This window comes from Labeo rohita, chromosome 16, assembly GCF_022985175.1.
Source record: "Labeo rohita strain BAU-BD-2019 chromosome 16, IGBB_LRoh.1.0, whole genome shotgun sequence".
Classification (NCBI taxonomy): domain Eukaryota; kingdom Metazoa; phylum Chordata; class Actinopteri; order Cypriniformes; family Cyprinidae; genus Labeo; species Labeo rohita.
In genome coordinates, this window is record NC_066884.1 from 29,972,486 (window position 1) to 29,989,753 (window position 17,268).

General features: G+C 38.2%; 1 protein-coding gene across 1 annotated transcript in view; it reads left to right on the top strand.

Annotated features, from left to right (window-relative positions):
* Positions 1-16,198, top strand: part of dnah5 (dynein, axonemal, heavy chain 5) — a 110,265-nt gene extending 94,067 nt beyond the window's left edge. The window contains exons 71-80 of the mRNA XM_051132385.1: positions 216-365; positions 1,217-1,462; positions 1,600-1,819; positions 2,131-2,336; positions 2,728-2,931; positions 4,840-5,055; positions 6,074-6,286; positions 11,200-11,352; positions 12,771-13,002; positions 15,331-16,198. Of these exons, the coding sequence (XP_050988342.1) occupies positions 216-365; positions 1,217-1,462; positions 1,600-1,819; positions 2,131-2,336; positions 2,728-2,931; positions 4,840-5,055; positions 6,074-6,286; positions 11,200-11,352; positions 12,771-13,002; positions 15,331-15,482 (1,992 nt within the window). The 3' untranslated portion in view covers positions 15,483-16,198. The remainder of the gene's footprint in view (positions 1-215; positions 366-1,216; positions 1,463-1,599; positions 1,820-2,130; positions 2,337-2,727; positions 2,932-4,839; positions 5,056-6,073; positions 6,287-11,199; positions 11,353-12,770; positions 13,003-15,330) is intronic.
* Positions 16,199-17,268: the final 1,070 nt, after the last annotated feature.

The window sequence follows — 17,268 nt, forward strand, 5'->3', positions numbered from 1 at the left end:
ACGTCATCTTTTTTGGCTGTTTTATAATTAAAAACATAAAAAAATATAAATCTATAAAATAATTTTAAAAAATACTGTTTAAATTGTAATTTTTTTTAGATTTGTATAGCACCCCACAGAACATGACAACTTCTCAAAACGATTTCAAGTTCAACTGTCCAAATAAGTACCAGAATCATTCACTTTTGTGTACATTTGTGCATGTGTATTAACAGATTGCGCGTCATGAGAAACAGTGGAAGAGCTGGTTTGATCGAGAAGCACCAGAGGAAGAACCAATCCCAAATGCATATGACCAAGCTTTAGACTGTTTCAGAAGACTGCTTCTTATTCGATCCTGGTGTCCAGATAGAACCATTGCTCAGGTATGGATGAAATAATAATGAACCCAGCGTGACAGAATTTTTATGACAGTTAATGCACTCATTTCTGTCTCGTTCTCATTACTAGTGCACTGTTCACTATAATCAAATTTTTGCTATTAATATATACTAATAGCAAATATATATCTGCTATCAGTATTAGCCTGGTTTCTCCCAAGGCCTTTTCTCCACTTCTATCACCTGATGGAGTTTTGGCTCAGTTAGGGCTTAAAAGACAATTATCACAATCGATCTGACTGCACTGACACTATCAGATGACAGCAAAACTTTAACTGAATTGAGTTGGATAATATTGTCCTCAGTAGGGCCGTCTTCAAAGTAGTTTATTAATTGATGAACTTTGAAACAATGGCACTGCTACTGAACTAAACCGAATCAACTTTGAACTAAATTAAGCTGAATAATGACAATATTGTTTTCCTTGGAGCCTCTTATTAGATTAGTCTAATTTGTAGTTGATACACTTAATTGATGCTGTAAGACCAGCACTGCCATTGAACTGAGCTGAATCAACACAGAATTGACTTGAGTAATGATACTATTGTCTTCTGTAGAGCTGCTCAATAGTTGAATTTAATTTGTTTATAATGAATTTTGTAACATTGATCCTGTTATTGAACAAAACTGAATCAACATTGTCATTGTAGAACTGCTTTACAGCTAAAATTAAAACTACTTTATAACTGATATACATGTATATATATATATTTTTTTTTTTTTTTTTCTGTAAAACTGCTTCGAAAAAATCTGTATTGTAAAGCACTATATAGATAAATGTGACAATTTTTAATTGTGTCAGGCTAATTACTTGTTTTCTAATGTGTAATTGAAAGGCACGGAAGTACATCATGTACTCAATGGGGCAGAAATATGCTGAGGGAGTGATTCTGGACCTGGAGAAGACCTGGGAGGAGTCGGACCCTCGCACTCCTCTCATCTGCTTTCTGTCCATGGGTTCAGACCCAACAGACTCAATCATAGCCCTGGGTAAACGACAGAGAATTGAAACTCGTTATGTCTCAATGGGACAAGGGCAGGAAGTTCATGCACGCAAACTTCTGCAGCACTCCATGGCTAATGTATGTACATACTCAACCATTTCTGATGTTAAAGTACTTGCTTATCTCCTAGCTTAATATTCAGAGACAACAATAAGTCATTCACAGACTGATTACAGCAAAATGTGTATGTTTATTTATTTATTTTTCCCTATTAGGGAGGTTGGGCTTTACTTCAAAACTGTCATTTGGGTCTGCATTTTATGGACGAGCTCATGGATACAATCACAGAGACAGACAGCGTTCATGACACCTTCAGACTGTGGATGACCACTGAGGTACACAGACACTTTCCTATCACTCTACTGCAGATGTCCATCAAATTTACCAACGAGCCTCCTCAGGGACTAAAAGCTGGACTTAAGAGGACTTATGGAGGTAAGCCTGACTTCCCTGGATATTTAGTATTTCATCAACTGTCCTTTTTTTTCGTGACTCTTTGTCAAGCTTTTTTCAGGACTATGTTTTTTTTTTGGTACTCTGCCTGTTTCAGATGAAAGATTAAACCATCACTTGAGGCTATTAATGCATATGAAACATTAATGCAGCTATAGAATTCTGGGCTAGATGATTATTTCTTGAGAAGTCATTGCTCAAAGATAATCATCTGTCAGTTTCATGAAAAAGTCTGGATTGCGTTAATAACAACGGAAGTCTTAAAATTCGTATCACCTAATAATATCTTCCAGGTATCAGTCAGGATCTTCTGGATGTGAGCAACATGGTCCAGTGGAGGCCCATGTTGTATGGTGTGGCTTTCCTCCATTCAACTGTCCAAGAGAGGCGAAAATATGGACCTTTAGGTTGGAACATTCCATATGAGTTCAACCAGGCAGACTTCAATGCGACCACACAGTTTGTCCAGAATCACCTGGATGATTTGGACATCAAGAAGGTAAGAGCTGCATTATGAAGCAGCTGTTATTAGCACCGCAATTATTGAATAAAAATATCAACCAAATACATCATAAACTCGTTCCTAAAAAGTTTTAATTAATCTGTGCTGATAATGTCTGTAATTATACAACTTTAATCTTGTCACATGAACTCAAAGAAACTCAGGACTTGAAAATCATTATGAATTATGTGGATTCTGGTCAAATGAAGTATGACATGACTTGAACTATGACAAGTCTGCTTTTCCACCTCTGTGGGAAAATCATTTTACATAAATTGTATGAAGCAAATGTATGTGATTTACTCTGACAACTTTGTCAAGAGTCCATGGAAAAAGTTGTCAAATAGACTTGCACCTGGCGTTTTAATTTGAATGAGTATTTTCACAGGGTGTGTCCTGGAACACCGTACGATACATGATCGGCGAGATCCAGTATGGCGGTAGGGTGACTGATGACTATGACAAGCGCCTCTTGAACACATTTGCAAAGGTGTGGTTCAATGAGAACATGTTCAACCCTGATTTCAACTTCTACAAAGGCTACAGTATTCCCAGATGCAGTAGCGTTGACCAGTATCTCCAATATGTGCAGGTGAGATAAAAGGTTCCAATGAAACTGCACAGTTGGTCCCTTTGGAGTCAATACTGTTTGTTATACAGATTTTGTCACTAGATAGAAGTGAGAGATTGAGGTGAGACAATGTGTTGGTGGATAGACAGTGGTGGTGTAATAAAACTCTGTGGGCTATTGGCTGGTCAGATTCACAACAGAGTAGCACCAGTAAATATTTACAATAAAATCAGCCAATACTAAGCACCAGTACTTAAAATTAATTAATTAATTAATTAATTAAAAATAAAAAAAAATAAACTGCTCCAAGCAGAAACAAATTCCCTGTAGCTCCTCTAGACATAAATTAGCCAACAGCTTTGCATAATGCAAAGTACCTTGCCATGTAAATGTGTAAGCTGTATTGAATTTACATTTACAATTGTTACAGTCTTACTTACAAGGTGTTTATTTCATCTTTAGTGCAAGTTTTTAGTTTTTTCTCACTCAGAAGTCTCTGACAATCATGTTAGCAATGGGGTTAACAAGTCAAGACAGTAAATGGTAATACCGCTGTACAGATCTAACAAACTTCTAACAAACCCTTTTAGCAAATGAGTTGGGGCGAACATAAAGTAATTAATATTCATGACCCAAGCTGCATCTGGCACGGTTGGCATAGGCTACCAGAATGTAAAGACCAAAAGAGACATCTGACAAAAACATGTATCCTTATACTATCAGTATAAAAAAATCTGTATGTTTGTATATGTGGTAATAAAGCTGACTCAACAGATATATATATATATATATATATATATATATATATATGTGTGTGTGTGTATGTGTGGAAATTATAAATTATATATATATATATATATATATATATATATATATATATATTTCAGGTGCCAAAAGTAACATAACCAGCCTCAGCCCAGTCAGCCCACTGGCTTCATTCCAGTTGTACATTAAAAGCAGCGAGTCATGTAAAGCAGCGGTGTCCTCGTGAGAGAAATAGCACAGCTGCCGGCAGAGTACGGCTGATCTTTATTCTGTCTGAGCTGATTGTGATGGATGTTTTTAGCCCCAACTCACAGTGGGATGATTCTCTCAGACTCAATGACAAACACCAGTCTGTGCACTCACAGCATACATGTCACAGCATTGTTCAGTGTGTAACACACAATGCGCTTATCGCCATTAGTGAATGAAACCATATACAAAGCTCCTTGAGAAACATGCAAGACATTTCACTTAAAAAAGAAAAAAAGGGGGGAAGCATGTTACACTAGCTTTCATTCAGATGTGCATCTCTCTCAAAGCACATGTTGTTTACAGGAAGCTTTTGTGTGGAATGGAAATTATGATGAATGAATGCAAAATGCGAGATGACTTGTATAGCTGGTACACAGCGCTGTATGCATGCATTAATCAACTAATAAACATCTTAAATCATGATTGCACTTCAGATAGGAAGAGAGATGTGGCTAAATATGAATCTATTTATCAAAACGCAAGATGCTTTAGCTTTCATAGCTAATGAGAGTAAGCTCTCATAATGCTTGTTGATATTGTGAAAATTGATTGCAAGACACAGTTTACAACTTTATTATTAGAATATTTAAATTTAGAATCCAATCATAGATGATTATGCACTTAAAAAATTAATCATGAAAGCATTATTTATTATTTATTTGAGATTACAGGGATCTCAGTGTATTTTTTATTATGTTTTTGGAGCCTTATTAAAATAATGAAATGAAAATATTAAAATATATTAAATTATTCTTTTAAGAAAACTTTCTGCTTTAATAAAATTACGTAATCAGAAACAGTTTTCTGTGGTGATCAGTGTAGCTCAACATAAATCAAACTGAACGTAGAACGCTCCTTTAACTAAGGCAAGAGCCAAATGTATAAGTTGATCTGCTTTTTTTTTACCTGCAGGGTCTCCCCACATATGACACTCCTGAGGTGTTCGGCCTCCACCCAAATGCAGACATCACCTACCAAAGCAAACTCGCCAAGGACGTACTAGACACTATTCTGAGTATCCAACCAAAAGACAGCTCCAGCGGAGGCGGAGAAACCAGGGAGGCAATTGTGGGTCGGCTAGCGGATGACATGCTGGAGAAACTGCCTCCAGATTTTGTACCATCTGAGGTAAAGCTTTAGACTGGGCAACAATGATGCAGCAAAATTTTGTATGGTTGATGGAGAGCTCAGAGCCCAATGGGAGCAAATGGCCTTTGCTGTCTGGAGCTCGAGTCCTGAGGGGACATTCTCAGGGTTGACGGATAGTGCTGAGGTCACAGACTGCCTGCGCTAATGCATGTTTCTTTTTTAAGACTCACGAATATTCTAACACCAAACTGCAGGTGCTTATGAAACATATAGGCAGTAATTGGCTGCTACTCCCTTCTGATTATCTGCAAATTAACAAGGCAGCAGGAAAAAAAGTGCCTTAGGGTGCACAGGGCTTTTTGCTTTCATTATCTCTTACAACAGCGAGAAGCAGATTTGTCTCAATCATGAGCGTTCCTAAAATATTTAATACTCAGTGATGGAAAAAAATAACCATGCTCTGCTTTCTGAAAATGTTAAAACTATATTATTATGAACAACAGAGAGAAAGAGAAAAAAAAAACAAGTTGTTACATCTAAATTAAAACATTGTGTCCTCTGCAGTGACCTCTGAAACGTGACAGTAAACTAAATTCCTCTGAAAATAGTGTTTGTGTATACGTTCTTTTGATCATGGTAGCAGGAAAATTTAATTGCAATTGATAGAGAAGAGTTTTACAACTGGAGATAATATCCAGATGTGCTGTATAAACAAGCACTTCTAGCAATTAAATGAGCAGATTCAGGTGCTAAATCTTGATGGCGAAGCAAAGAAAAGTATTTTAGTAGTCTGTCGCATCCTTAAATCCTAGCACTTAGAGGACACAAACTGGGGAACTGCACCCATGCAGATTGTAGATTTTACTAATATTTGTTGTTATTGTCTCCACCAGCAGATTAATAAAAAATAATACCTTCAATGAACCAGATAAAAATAATAAAGATAGCTTCAACAATGCTATGCAATACAATGCAGTCTTAACGGATGTTCTTAGGGCTGAGCACTTGTACAAAACGACATCCTTCGTTACTCATTCAAATTGCATCATTTATCCAGGTCAGAGAGAGACTGAGGAGCATGGGTTCCCTTCAGCCCATGAACATTTTCTTGCGGCAGGAGATTGATCGCATGCAGAGAGTGATTGTTCTGGTCAGGAACACGCTGAGTGACCTGAAGCTGGCCATTGATGGAACCATCATTATGAGTGAGAACCTGCGAGACGCATTGGACTGCATGTACGATGCCCGAATACCTGCACGCTGGAAGAAGGTTAGAGGTTGTTAGAAGCCTTTGTGCAATGTACACACAAAAAAATGAACGTTTCACTTGTTACTGCTCGCACATTGAAATGCTGATTAATAGGCCACAAGATGACTTGCTCATAATACCACACAGTTGTCACACTTTAGCTATCGTGGAGGAACGAGGAGACACGGATGAAACATAAACAACTGTCTTTAGTAAACACAGAGCAAGCAGGGACACACGTAGCAGATTGATTGACATTCAACACCGGACAGAAAGTAAAGGACAGACCACACTATAAATACACAACTAAACGAGGTAATTAGGAGAACACAGGTAAACGGATTGACTAATTAGACATGGGAGAAACTAGGTCACGGGGAGCACATGGGGAAAGAAAATGCAACAAAGCAGGTCCATAATCCTGATATATCACCCCCCTCCCGGAAGGTAGTCCTTGCGCCAAAGAAACAACAGAGGGAGGGATGGGTGGGAACATGGGAGGAGGCTCGGGAGGAGGACGAGTCCAGGGTGGGGATGATGCGGGAGTTGCCAAGGAGACAACAGGAGGGACTTGGAGCAGGAAGAGCCAGGTGGGCCCCAGGCCACAACCAGGTAGGCAACCCACGGTGGAGCCGACGGAGAGAGGAGCTATGGAGGAGGAAGGGTTGACGACTCCAGGGGGCCGGCCGGTGGTGGTGGAGCAGGTATTTGTGACCCTCTGGGCTCTCGGGGCTGCCCTTGGTGATAGAAGCCCTCTCCTGGCTGGAGTTTCTCTCAGAGCTGGACTTGGAACAGGAGCCCTCTCTGGGCTGGACATGGGAACAGGAGTAACTGCGGGCTCCGATGAAGGAGGAAGGAGAGGAGGCAAGTCCACATTGAAAACCCTCTTAACCTCCAACAGTCCCAGATCCACTAATGACTCACCCTCAGCCATGGTGCAGTGGGCAGAGCTCCTCTCTGTGATCTCACTGGTCATGGCTTCTTACCCCGTGGCAGGCGTGGTAGCCAGCTCTCGCACCTGACGTTACACACAGCTCTGGCTCAGCGGCGATCCTCAGCTCCGTCGCTCCTTGATGCAATGGCTCGTTGGTCGTGGCAGGCTCCAGCTCTCTGTCATCGGTCGGCTCGGGCTTATGCTCCGCACTGCGGGGGAGATGGTGGGCTGGGCTTTGGGTCCGGAGTGGAAATGGCGATATCATCCTCGGAAACAAACAGTGAACGGAGATCCGTTTCTCACCAGTATCCACTCCATAAAGGCAGCGAAACTCTCCCGAGGACCATCTTCGGACGACTGTGCTCTGCAAGTGGTGTTGAGGCTTGCGTTGTAAAATGAGCAGAGCACGTCGTCCGGATAGCTGGTGTAGTGAGCTAATGCAAGGAACAGTCTTGTGTGGTCCTCGAGAGAGGAGAAGGAGGTATTCAGGCCAGGGGAAGGGGTCGAAGGGTTCCATGGGGGAACTATGGCAATAAAAAACACTGTACAAAAAAACCCAGAAAGCAAACGGGGGAAAAACTTGCCATTAAACTATTTTAGTTGTAGGTCCGGTGAAAGAAATCACAAGAAAGCAGGTTCATAATCTTGACAACATTTTTTTTTCTTTCTTTCCTAAAGGGGTCATCGGATGCAAACTTCACTTTGACATGTTGTTTGAACATTAATGTGTGTTGGCAGTGTATGTACAAATCTACCCTATAATGATAAAAATCCATGTAGTGGTTTTTAATTAATCTGTAAAAATAATATCCTCTTTTTCAAATCGAGCCAGATGGCTGGCGGTGTGGTGTCACACCCACAGAGGCCGCTCCCACGATAGTTGATTGACATGAGCATCTTACCTCAGATCAGCTGTGACAGTTCCACCTCCATTGTTTCGATGCCGAAGCAGGGATGTAAGTTAGACAAGAATATCTGAGTGAGCGATTAAGGTGTTGTATTGCTGGATGTAATAATGAACATAGTGATCGTCATTTACTCCCGACATCTGAGCCGCTGAAGATGCAATGGATTACATTTGTTTGTAAAGGGAATGCACCTCCCGATCTACATAAATGTGTCTATGTTCACGCAAATCATACGTGATACGTGATCCAAGGTTTTTTTTTTTTTTTTATGAATCTCTGCAATCACCTTTCCTAATAACATGCTAGTTAGCCAGTTTTGCGGCAAAACACGCTAAATGCGGCTAAAGTAAACAATCTCTCAGAGCAGCAGAGAGAAGAGAGGGGCGGGGCGAGCAGAGCTCATTTGCATTTAAAGGAACAATCCAGAATGGGATGATTTTTGCAGAGCTCATTTTGACAAGGTAAAAAGGGTGTTGTTTTACACAACCATTGACAAATTTTTAACCAAAGTATATTATAGACTTTTCATTAAGACCCTAAAGAATCATATCAATTTGTGGAAAATGGGCATCCGATGACCCCTTTAATGTGCAGTCATGTTTGTGTATATAACGTTTGGTCTATTTAGCTACATCCATAAACATAATATTTTGGAGCCATTAGTATATGCTTTAGAAATTATATCTGTTTATCAAACCTTGAGGTTCTGGGCTCAGGCTTAGCAAACAGGTTTTTATAACTCCTAACCTGATCTGCAGCCATGCAGCAAAACATCTTCATTTAACTCTGTTTTTCATATGCTACTCAAGCTGAGCTAATCATGAGCTAATTGAAAATACTGCTTTCTGAATAACAATCAGGCTGTAACTTACCCTGCATGTGCACGTGTGAGTTTTAAGTGTGTGTTGCATTTGTCTGTGTGCATATATGCCTTATTAGGCTGTTTTGCCTATACTTTCACATAGTGTAGGCCTATCCAAAGTGTATCCATGGTCTCTTCAGCCATATTTGGATAACTGTATATCATGGGGATGTCTGTAAAAATGATTTCTATTCTAAAATTCTATTCAGTATTAAATGAAATAATATCCTATTTATTAGTTGATTATTTAAATTTGACTTAAGAATAGGAAAATTGACCCTTTAGAGTTTATGGGCTAGATTTACTAAATAGGGCAAATTAGCATGAGAACACAATCCCATTAAAAAGGGCCGATGGGAGTAGAAAGTTCTGCAGGGGATCTGCTGGCAATGTGCAAATTAAAGAACACAGACGCAGCCAGCTCATTTCCATAATGACCAATGCAATCTACAAAGAGAAGTTCAAATTAGTGTAGGGCCAAAGATAATCAGGTGCAGGTAATCTACTAACAACACAGGTGCAAAACTGGTTAAGACATGCTTCTTTGGGATGTTAAATAATGGTGCAAATGTTAGTAAAATGGCTACCACAAACCTAGTAAATCACCTTACATCGTTAAATTAATCCTTCCTTGAATTTTTCACTGTGTCGTTAGTAAAACCTCACAGCGTTTCTTTTAATGCCAGAAGAGGGTTTGTGCTGGCGCAAGCTGTTACTAAATCTGTCCCTAAATGGTTTTGTCTTGTATGATGAATATCATTTTAAAAATGAATTCAAAAATTTAAGTTATACACTAATCTTGCCATCTTTCATTGCTCCTAAGGCCCAATCCCAATTCTATTTTCTACCCCTTTGCCTACCCCTCGCCCCTTCCCCTTGCCCCTTGAAACAAAGTGGGAAGGGGAAGGGTTAAAAATGTTCCCCTAAGAAATGGGACACCACTACTACACTGTCATACGTCATCATATGTTAATACAGTGACAGTTTCGCTGTTTTCTCCAACATTACACAACTAATTAAACTCGATCTGCACATTCTTAACTTTAATGCAGAATTTAGATATTAGCCATCAATCACTCCCTGTCACTGACACTGCGCTCCGCTGAAACTCGGAACCGGCCGTTTTTTCTCTCTCTCAACCAACCTCTGTTCCGGATTTGTAAACTACATTGAAATTAGGGGTGTGTGATACGACGATTTTTGATTGTGGACAAATAAAATGTCATTCTGCCAGACGCAATTCTGGCGCCTCCGTCTCAATATACTGTACAACGCGGCATATATTCACATCAAATGATAACTCAGTTTCAGAGTTCCACTCAGGCAGGGGCGTAATTTCCACTGGGGACACACTTTTCAAACCCTTACTTACTCAGGCAGGGGCGTAAACTAAGTCAAACTAAGTAAAATAGTTAATTTCGATCCCTGTAGATAAAACATATGTCTTCTAATATCGTGCAATCAGTGCTATCCGCTAGCAAACTTTAGCGATTTTTTGCAAACGTTTCATTACAGAACATCACGTAAACACAAACACAAGATTGAAGGAAATATACATATAATGAAAAATTGTCATAAAAATTCTTATTAATGGCAAAAATTACTTACATTTATGGGTCTGCTTGCTCGAGTGAGCAGCCATGTTGGAAATTTCTCTTAGCCCTTGGTTTGAAGTGAGGTCCCGAAAAATCTTCGTTTGGAGGGCTATCTAGCCCTTCCCCTTCCCCCTCCCCCTCCCCCCCACCCCTCCAACCAAAAGAGAATTGAGACACCCCTACCCCTACACGTGAACGCGCCAAACGGAGGGGTAGGGGAAAGTGTAGGGGTAAGGGGTAGAATTGGGATTGGGCCTAAATGTCATCCTCATAATCAACCTATGAAATTCTAATGCTTTTTATCACTGGACATCACTTTTCTTATCACTGAATGTAACATGCTAATTTATGGAGTATGTAAGTGTAAAGGGTGAGATTTTCAGTGAATAATGACTTATTTTTTGAACGGTTACTCACACAAAGAGCTGTTTGGTATATTTTTTATGGTGGTTTTTATGCTTGATGGCTCAGAGCAGAGTGAAAACTCTGCATGTGTCAGTTATTCAACCATGTGCATACGCCTTGAGCATCTCTGTGAGATATGGATTTGCTAACTATTACTCCTATCTTCATATGTGTGGTTGCGCTTAGGTGACTTCCTCTGTGTGTGTGTGTGTGTTTGTGTCTGTACGCAGGCCTCCTGGGCTTCCACCACGTTGGGGTTTTGGTTCACAGAGTTGCTGGAGCGGAACCGGCAGTTCCACTCTTGGATTTTTGAGGGACGACCCAACTGCTTTTGGATGACAGGCTTCTTCAACCCACAGGGGTTTCTGACAGCTATGAGACAGGTGGGTAACTATCACACAGACACTTCTGCTAAACATACACTTGTACTTATTCCCTGTTGATCAGTTGCGCTGATCAGATATGTTGTCCTCTACCACAAAAGCCATTTCAATTTTGTCCTTTCTGAGGTAGTTTTTAAGCCTGTAAACCTTGCAGCATCATACGGTATGATCATGGCTTATGCCTGCTGATTGATACTTTATACTTTTTTTAGCAAGTAAAAGACCTTTACATTTCTTTTTAGGTCTTGGTTCACTTGACCAGTATTTTTGCTGTAAAATCTTTTGTGATATTTCTAAAGTAAATGTACAAATAACTATTTTTTATGTTTCAAGATGAACACTTATCGTTCTGAAGCAGCTTATGTTTACCTGAATATTCATATTTTATTTTTTAGAAAATCATAAATGTGAGCATCAAAGACTGTGATAACATCAAGCTTTGGAGAAATAGTTATTTGTTTCTCAATTATCATTGCATTATAATACATTGTATGTTTTAACCCCCACAATAAAAGCTACAAAGCTGTGGTTATAAACTCAGAATTCAAATGTCATCTTAATAAAACATGTTATTTGATATAGAGTGACAGGTGATTTTAATATCCACTTATGTAAGTAGTCTGTTATACCGTTATAAAATGTTATTAATTTACAAGTTATCAGAATTTCATCTTACTTTCTGGTCCTATAAATATCAGCCATTTTTTGCTCAATTTGGGCTTCTAAATAAAAACTCTTATTTCATATGTCAGACTTTACAAGGATAAAATGAATATTAATGCATCCTGTTTGGTTTTTGTTGATGTTTTACACCAAATATGTGATGTTATGCCAACATCTGGTATAAATGTTTCCTAAACATACTTTTTTGAGTGGCAGATTAGTCTCCATATGCATGATATCCCTGGAGGAACCAGTAATAGTGAGTTTAGAGGTCTTTTGGGCAGTGAGGGATCTGCTCAGTGGGACACGTTCTAGCTAATGCCTTGGGGATAAACAGCTTGCACGAAACAGGATTCTTTTAATTAAAATTGGGCACCCGTCCTGTTTTCTGTTCTCAGCTGTGTTTTTGTGCCAACACCTGCAGCTTTTGAGAATAAACTTTGGGAAAGAACCCAGATGCTTCATATCAGTCACAGCTTTTTTTTTTTTTTTTTTTTTTTTTTTCAAAGAACAGTACAGATCCGTTTATTGCTTAAATTGAGGTGCAGGGAGGCAAATATAATTTGGTTTGCGAAGTTTTGTGTGAATTATATTGAATTACTTACATATTTTAATAATTCATTTTATCCTATTCAGCTTGATATATTATATTACACTATATTATATTTCTGTAGATTGGCATGAGATTTTTAATTTATTTTGAGTGATTTAATAATAAAATACAAGCACTACACATTAATCATGTAACTTGACAGGAGATCACTCGTGCTAACAAGGGGTGGGCGTTGGACCGTATGGTTCTGTGTAATGAAGTTACAAAATGGATGAAGGATGACGTCTCACAGCCTCCTGCAGAGGGGGTGTATGTTTACGGCCTCTACCTGGAAGGGGCTGGCTGGGACCGCAGGAACTGTAAGCTCATTGATTCCAAACCCAAAGTACTGTTCGAGATGATGCCTGTGGTCAGGATGTATGCAGAGAATAATGGTAAGTTTTTTTGTTTGTTTGTTTTTTTGTTTTTCATTTTTGCTGATTATGCTTTGTTCCATTGTAACTTTAAAAATGCAAAGAAATAATGTGCATCACAACCAGTAACAGCAAACATTTAGTGATGGAAACATTTTAAATAAAGGGACATAACAAAATGTCATTCACAGACAGATATAGACAGATAACTTTCTGATGTCTGAGCAGAAATAAATGACAAAGAAGAGATAAAAAGCTAAAATAAAAAATGCCATGTTGTGTGGCATCCTTTGTGGACGCAGGCTTACAGTTCAAAGACTGTCACACTGCCACAATATTACCCATTTTTAGTGGTCAAAAACCAAAGTTTGGTCACTTTGTATACAGCTTATAATTTTTTTATTTAAAGAACGATGTCTGAAGAAAAAATAATTTTGAAATTAGAATTATATCTTGTTTCCCTCTATCAAAATAATTGCATAGAACATACCTGTTTGAGTGTAATGAATATTATTTTTCCCAAATTTGTGTGCCTGTAACTCCAGAAGTATAAACATTATCTTAACATGATTTTAGATTCTGGTTCCTAAGAAACTTTTTTTTGGGAACCTTCATTTTTAAGCCCCTGCATGCTTTAATCCAAGAGACAATGAGATCTCAATGCAGCTCCATGTCCAAATTTAGTATCTTAACTATTTTCAGTGGTCAAAAATCAAATGTAGTTGTGTGTTTATCTAGTCATCACTGTTAACAATGCAAATGACATGTCAGATTATGAATGACCAGGATCAACTGTTAACTCTTAAGTAAAGTACAAACAGTATGAAATGTAAAATAAGATTACCCAGGATTCCATTTTCGTAGGGTTCAGAATTACCCAGTGTTAATTATTTTAAGTGTGAGAGACCTTAAATGTTGATGTACTATCAGTGATTCTGCCAAATATGCCCTTGAGAAGTAGATACTACTTGATCTATGGCTATGCTTTATATTTTATAACAATAAAAAAGAAAAAGAAATTCTAATAATTAATTCAGCTGAGGTAAATCTTGGTTTACTGATGTAAATGCAATGTGTGGAGAAAGTAACCACACTTCCCTATGAGGTGTGGGATTTGTTTCAAACATGTTACAATACTGCATGCTAAAACTCTTGGTAGCTTTAGAAGCTGTTAAAATGAACAAAATCCTTTCTTCCAAATATACCTGAAACAGATTCAAATGCAGAATATATGCCTCAACTTGACCATTTCAGTGCACTTTTAGCACTCAGACAGGTATGTTCTATGGAGTTGTTTTGATAGAGGGAGACATGATACAATTCTAATTTCAATATTTATTTCTTCTTCAGATATTGTTCTTTAAATACAAGAAGTATCAGCTGTATACAAACTGACATTTGGTTTTGAACCACTGGAAATGGGTAATATTCAACAATCTGCACATAGAGCCTCATTGAGATCCCCATATCTCTGGGACTGAACGATGTAGGGCCTTATAAGTTAAGATTCCAAAAGTAAAGTTTGTTATTAACAACTAGAATGTAAAATCATATTGCAATATCTCTAATACTTCATGAATTATAGGCATGAAAAATTTGGAAAAAGAAGACATTCCTCTAAAGAAAAGACCCAATATCTAAAAGGGCATTAAAATATCTATGAAGTCATGAAACTCTCTCTATTGGCACCCTTGGTAAAAATAAACAAAATTAAAAATGAATATTTGTTTATGCTGTTTCTCCTCATAGTTTTATTACAAAAACCTAACTTTTAACTAAAGTAAATTACTGAAACTATTTAAATAAATAAAATAGCAATAATAAAATAGGGCTGTTCACACTGCACTTAACCCTGGATTATCATCAGTTTGTTTTAGTGTTTGAAAAATGTCAAAAATTGTTGAAAAATGTCAAATGGTGACGGAAAACATTTTATTCTTCCATTTACAGTCCACAAAATCTTACAGTCTGCAATATATAACATGTGGATATGCAGTGTTGGAGCCATTATATAAACAGCTTGCATGCTGCGTTCATCTAATCAATGACACTAGCTCCGCAAATATGCAAAAAAGCCAAGGGTGCCAGTATTTGTGGAGGGCATTGTATGTTCATTTTCAGTGGGTGAACTGTTATTTTAGCCTAAATTAATGTGATAGGGACTAATTTAATCCATGCAGTGAATTAACACTTGCAAGTAAGTGTTTTGCCTTTTATACAATTGTTTACCTAGACAATGGTGTTTTTAACTTCCCAGATTTAAAAAATAAAAACCATGCAAAACGTTGCATTCATTTTGATCATGCTGAAATATGAACCTAATTACTAGCTTACTGTATCTTTCCTAAGGTGTCAAAGATCCTCGCTTGTACTCATGTCCAATATATAAGAAGCCTGTTCGAACAGACCTGAACTACATCGCAGCTGTTGACCTGAGAACCAGTCACCCTCCAGAATACTGGATCCTGAGAGGAGTGGCCCTCCTGTGTGACGTCAAATAATCATCTTTTAAAATGATTGTATACAAATGTGGATGCCTTTCTCTCTTCCTGTACTTTAACTTATGTTTACCCTAATCAGCTAAATAAATAAACATGCATAGCTGTCTGTAGTACCATACATAAAATCCTTAGAGCCACAGCAAGAGCCTTGACATCTAAATTTGCAAATCCATCATAAATATTGTCGTCAGACATCGTCATATGGTTTTCTGAGTGCCTCTCAAGACCATCTGCTGGGTCTCGTTTTTAAATGCATGAACCTGTGGATTAAAGGCCAAATGTAAGCCTGCTGATTAACAGCCCAGCTGAAGCGTACTCATGCTTCTCCTACAGTAAACAGTCTCAGGTGTACAAGTCAAGGTTTAGCTGTCTGAACTGTGGAAGAGACTCACCTCCGCCCATTTTAGCACCTCAGTAGAAACCATTTATTCTCAGATGCAGTCTAACATGTAAAATTAAAGGTGCAATAGGAGATCTTGGAAAATGCTAACTTTAGCCTGATAGCACTGAAAGCCAACGTTCTACCCTCCCAGCAAATCGCCTTCCAAAGCCACGCCTCCCGAATGCATGAAGGCACACAGACTAGACGACCAAAGACAGCATTACTAAAATACATTGTAACACCTAGTTGAAATGTTCAACAGCCCAAATAGGAAAACTGTGTGGTGCTAATAATGTATGGGAGACGAGAAGATGGCGGATTTTCACGTGAAAAATGTACAAAAGCATGCATTCAACTCAGGTCACAAACAGAAAAGAAATATATAAAATAAAGAGAGACAGATGCCGTTAGAGCGAGTTATCTCTTCACCTTTCCAGAACGTACAGATTCACGTTATACACATGCGCAGTTGTCAGTCTGCCACAAAACTACCGTAAATGCTCTAGTGGCCTTAACCATCACGTCATTAACCGTGAGAACACTTTATAGTACAGTTAGTAGAAGTATTATAATACCAGAAAGGAAGATCAGGTTGTTGATGCGTAGGGTATGTGAACTCGCTGATGACGAATGCTGTCTGCGCGAACAGGGTGTGCAGAGGTATGCAAATACATATGTTGACAGGCAGGTAGGAAAGCCAAAGAATTGGAAGAATATTTCTTGGTCCTACGCCTTCCACAGAATATATAAACACATATAAATACAATTTGACCACTAAACTTAATGATTGCTATCGGGATGTGAAAAGCATTTCAACCAGCATAACAAAAAATGTTTCTGAAGACAATCACCTATTGCACCTTTAATGTCAGACATATGGACATATGTGAGTCACCCCAATTCTTTTTTTCTTCTTCTTCTTTTTTGACAAACATCATGCTAGCACTGAAAAGAAAACATCAAGCACGTTTGAAAACATGGGCATGTACCACAAAGAGAAACATATTTAAGGCTTTGGTTACTGGATTGATTGCAAGTTGCCAAAATTGTTACTGAGTTTGTAATTGTTTAGAAAGTGAGACATTTGCTGCAAACATCCAGTCACATGAAATATGAAAAATGTGCAAGCAAATTTATATAGCACAAGAAAAAATAAATGTATTAAAAAATCTGTATGTTTGTTTAAAATGTAAACTTTCAAACATCAAAAGATCAAAAGCATCACAGAATTATTATTATAGATGCCACACTAACTCCAAGACACAGCAGCATATAAATACTAAGTACAAAAACATCACTTGAAGTTAAACACAATTCAATACTACATTTTTAAAGTGTGACTTACAATTGTGACAAAAAGTGAGCCATCATCTGACAAAAAATCTAAATCTCTTGAATGCTCAT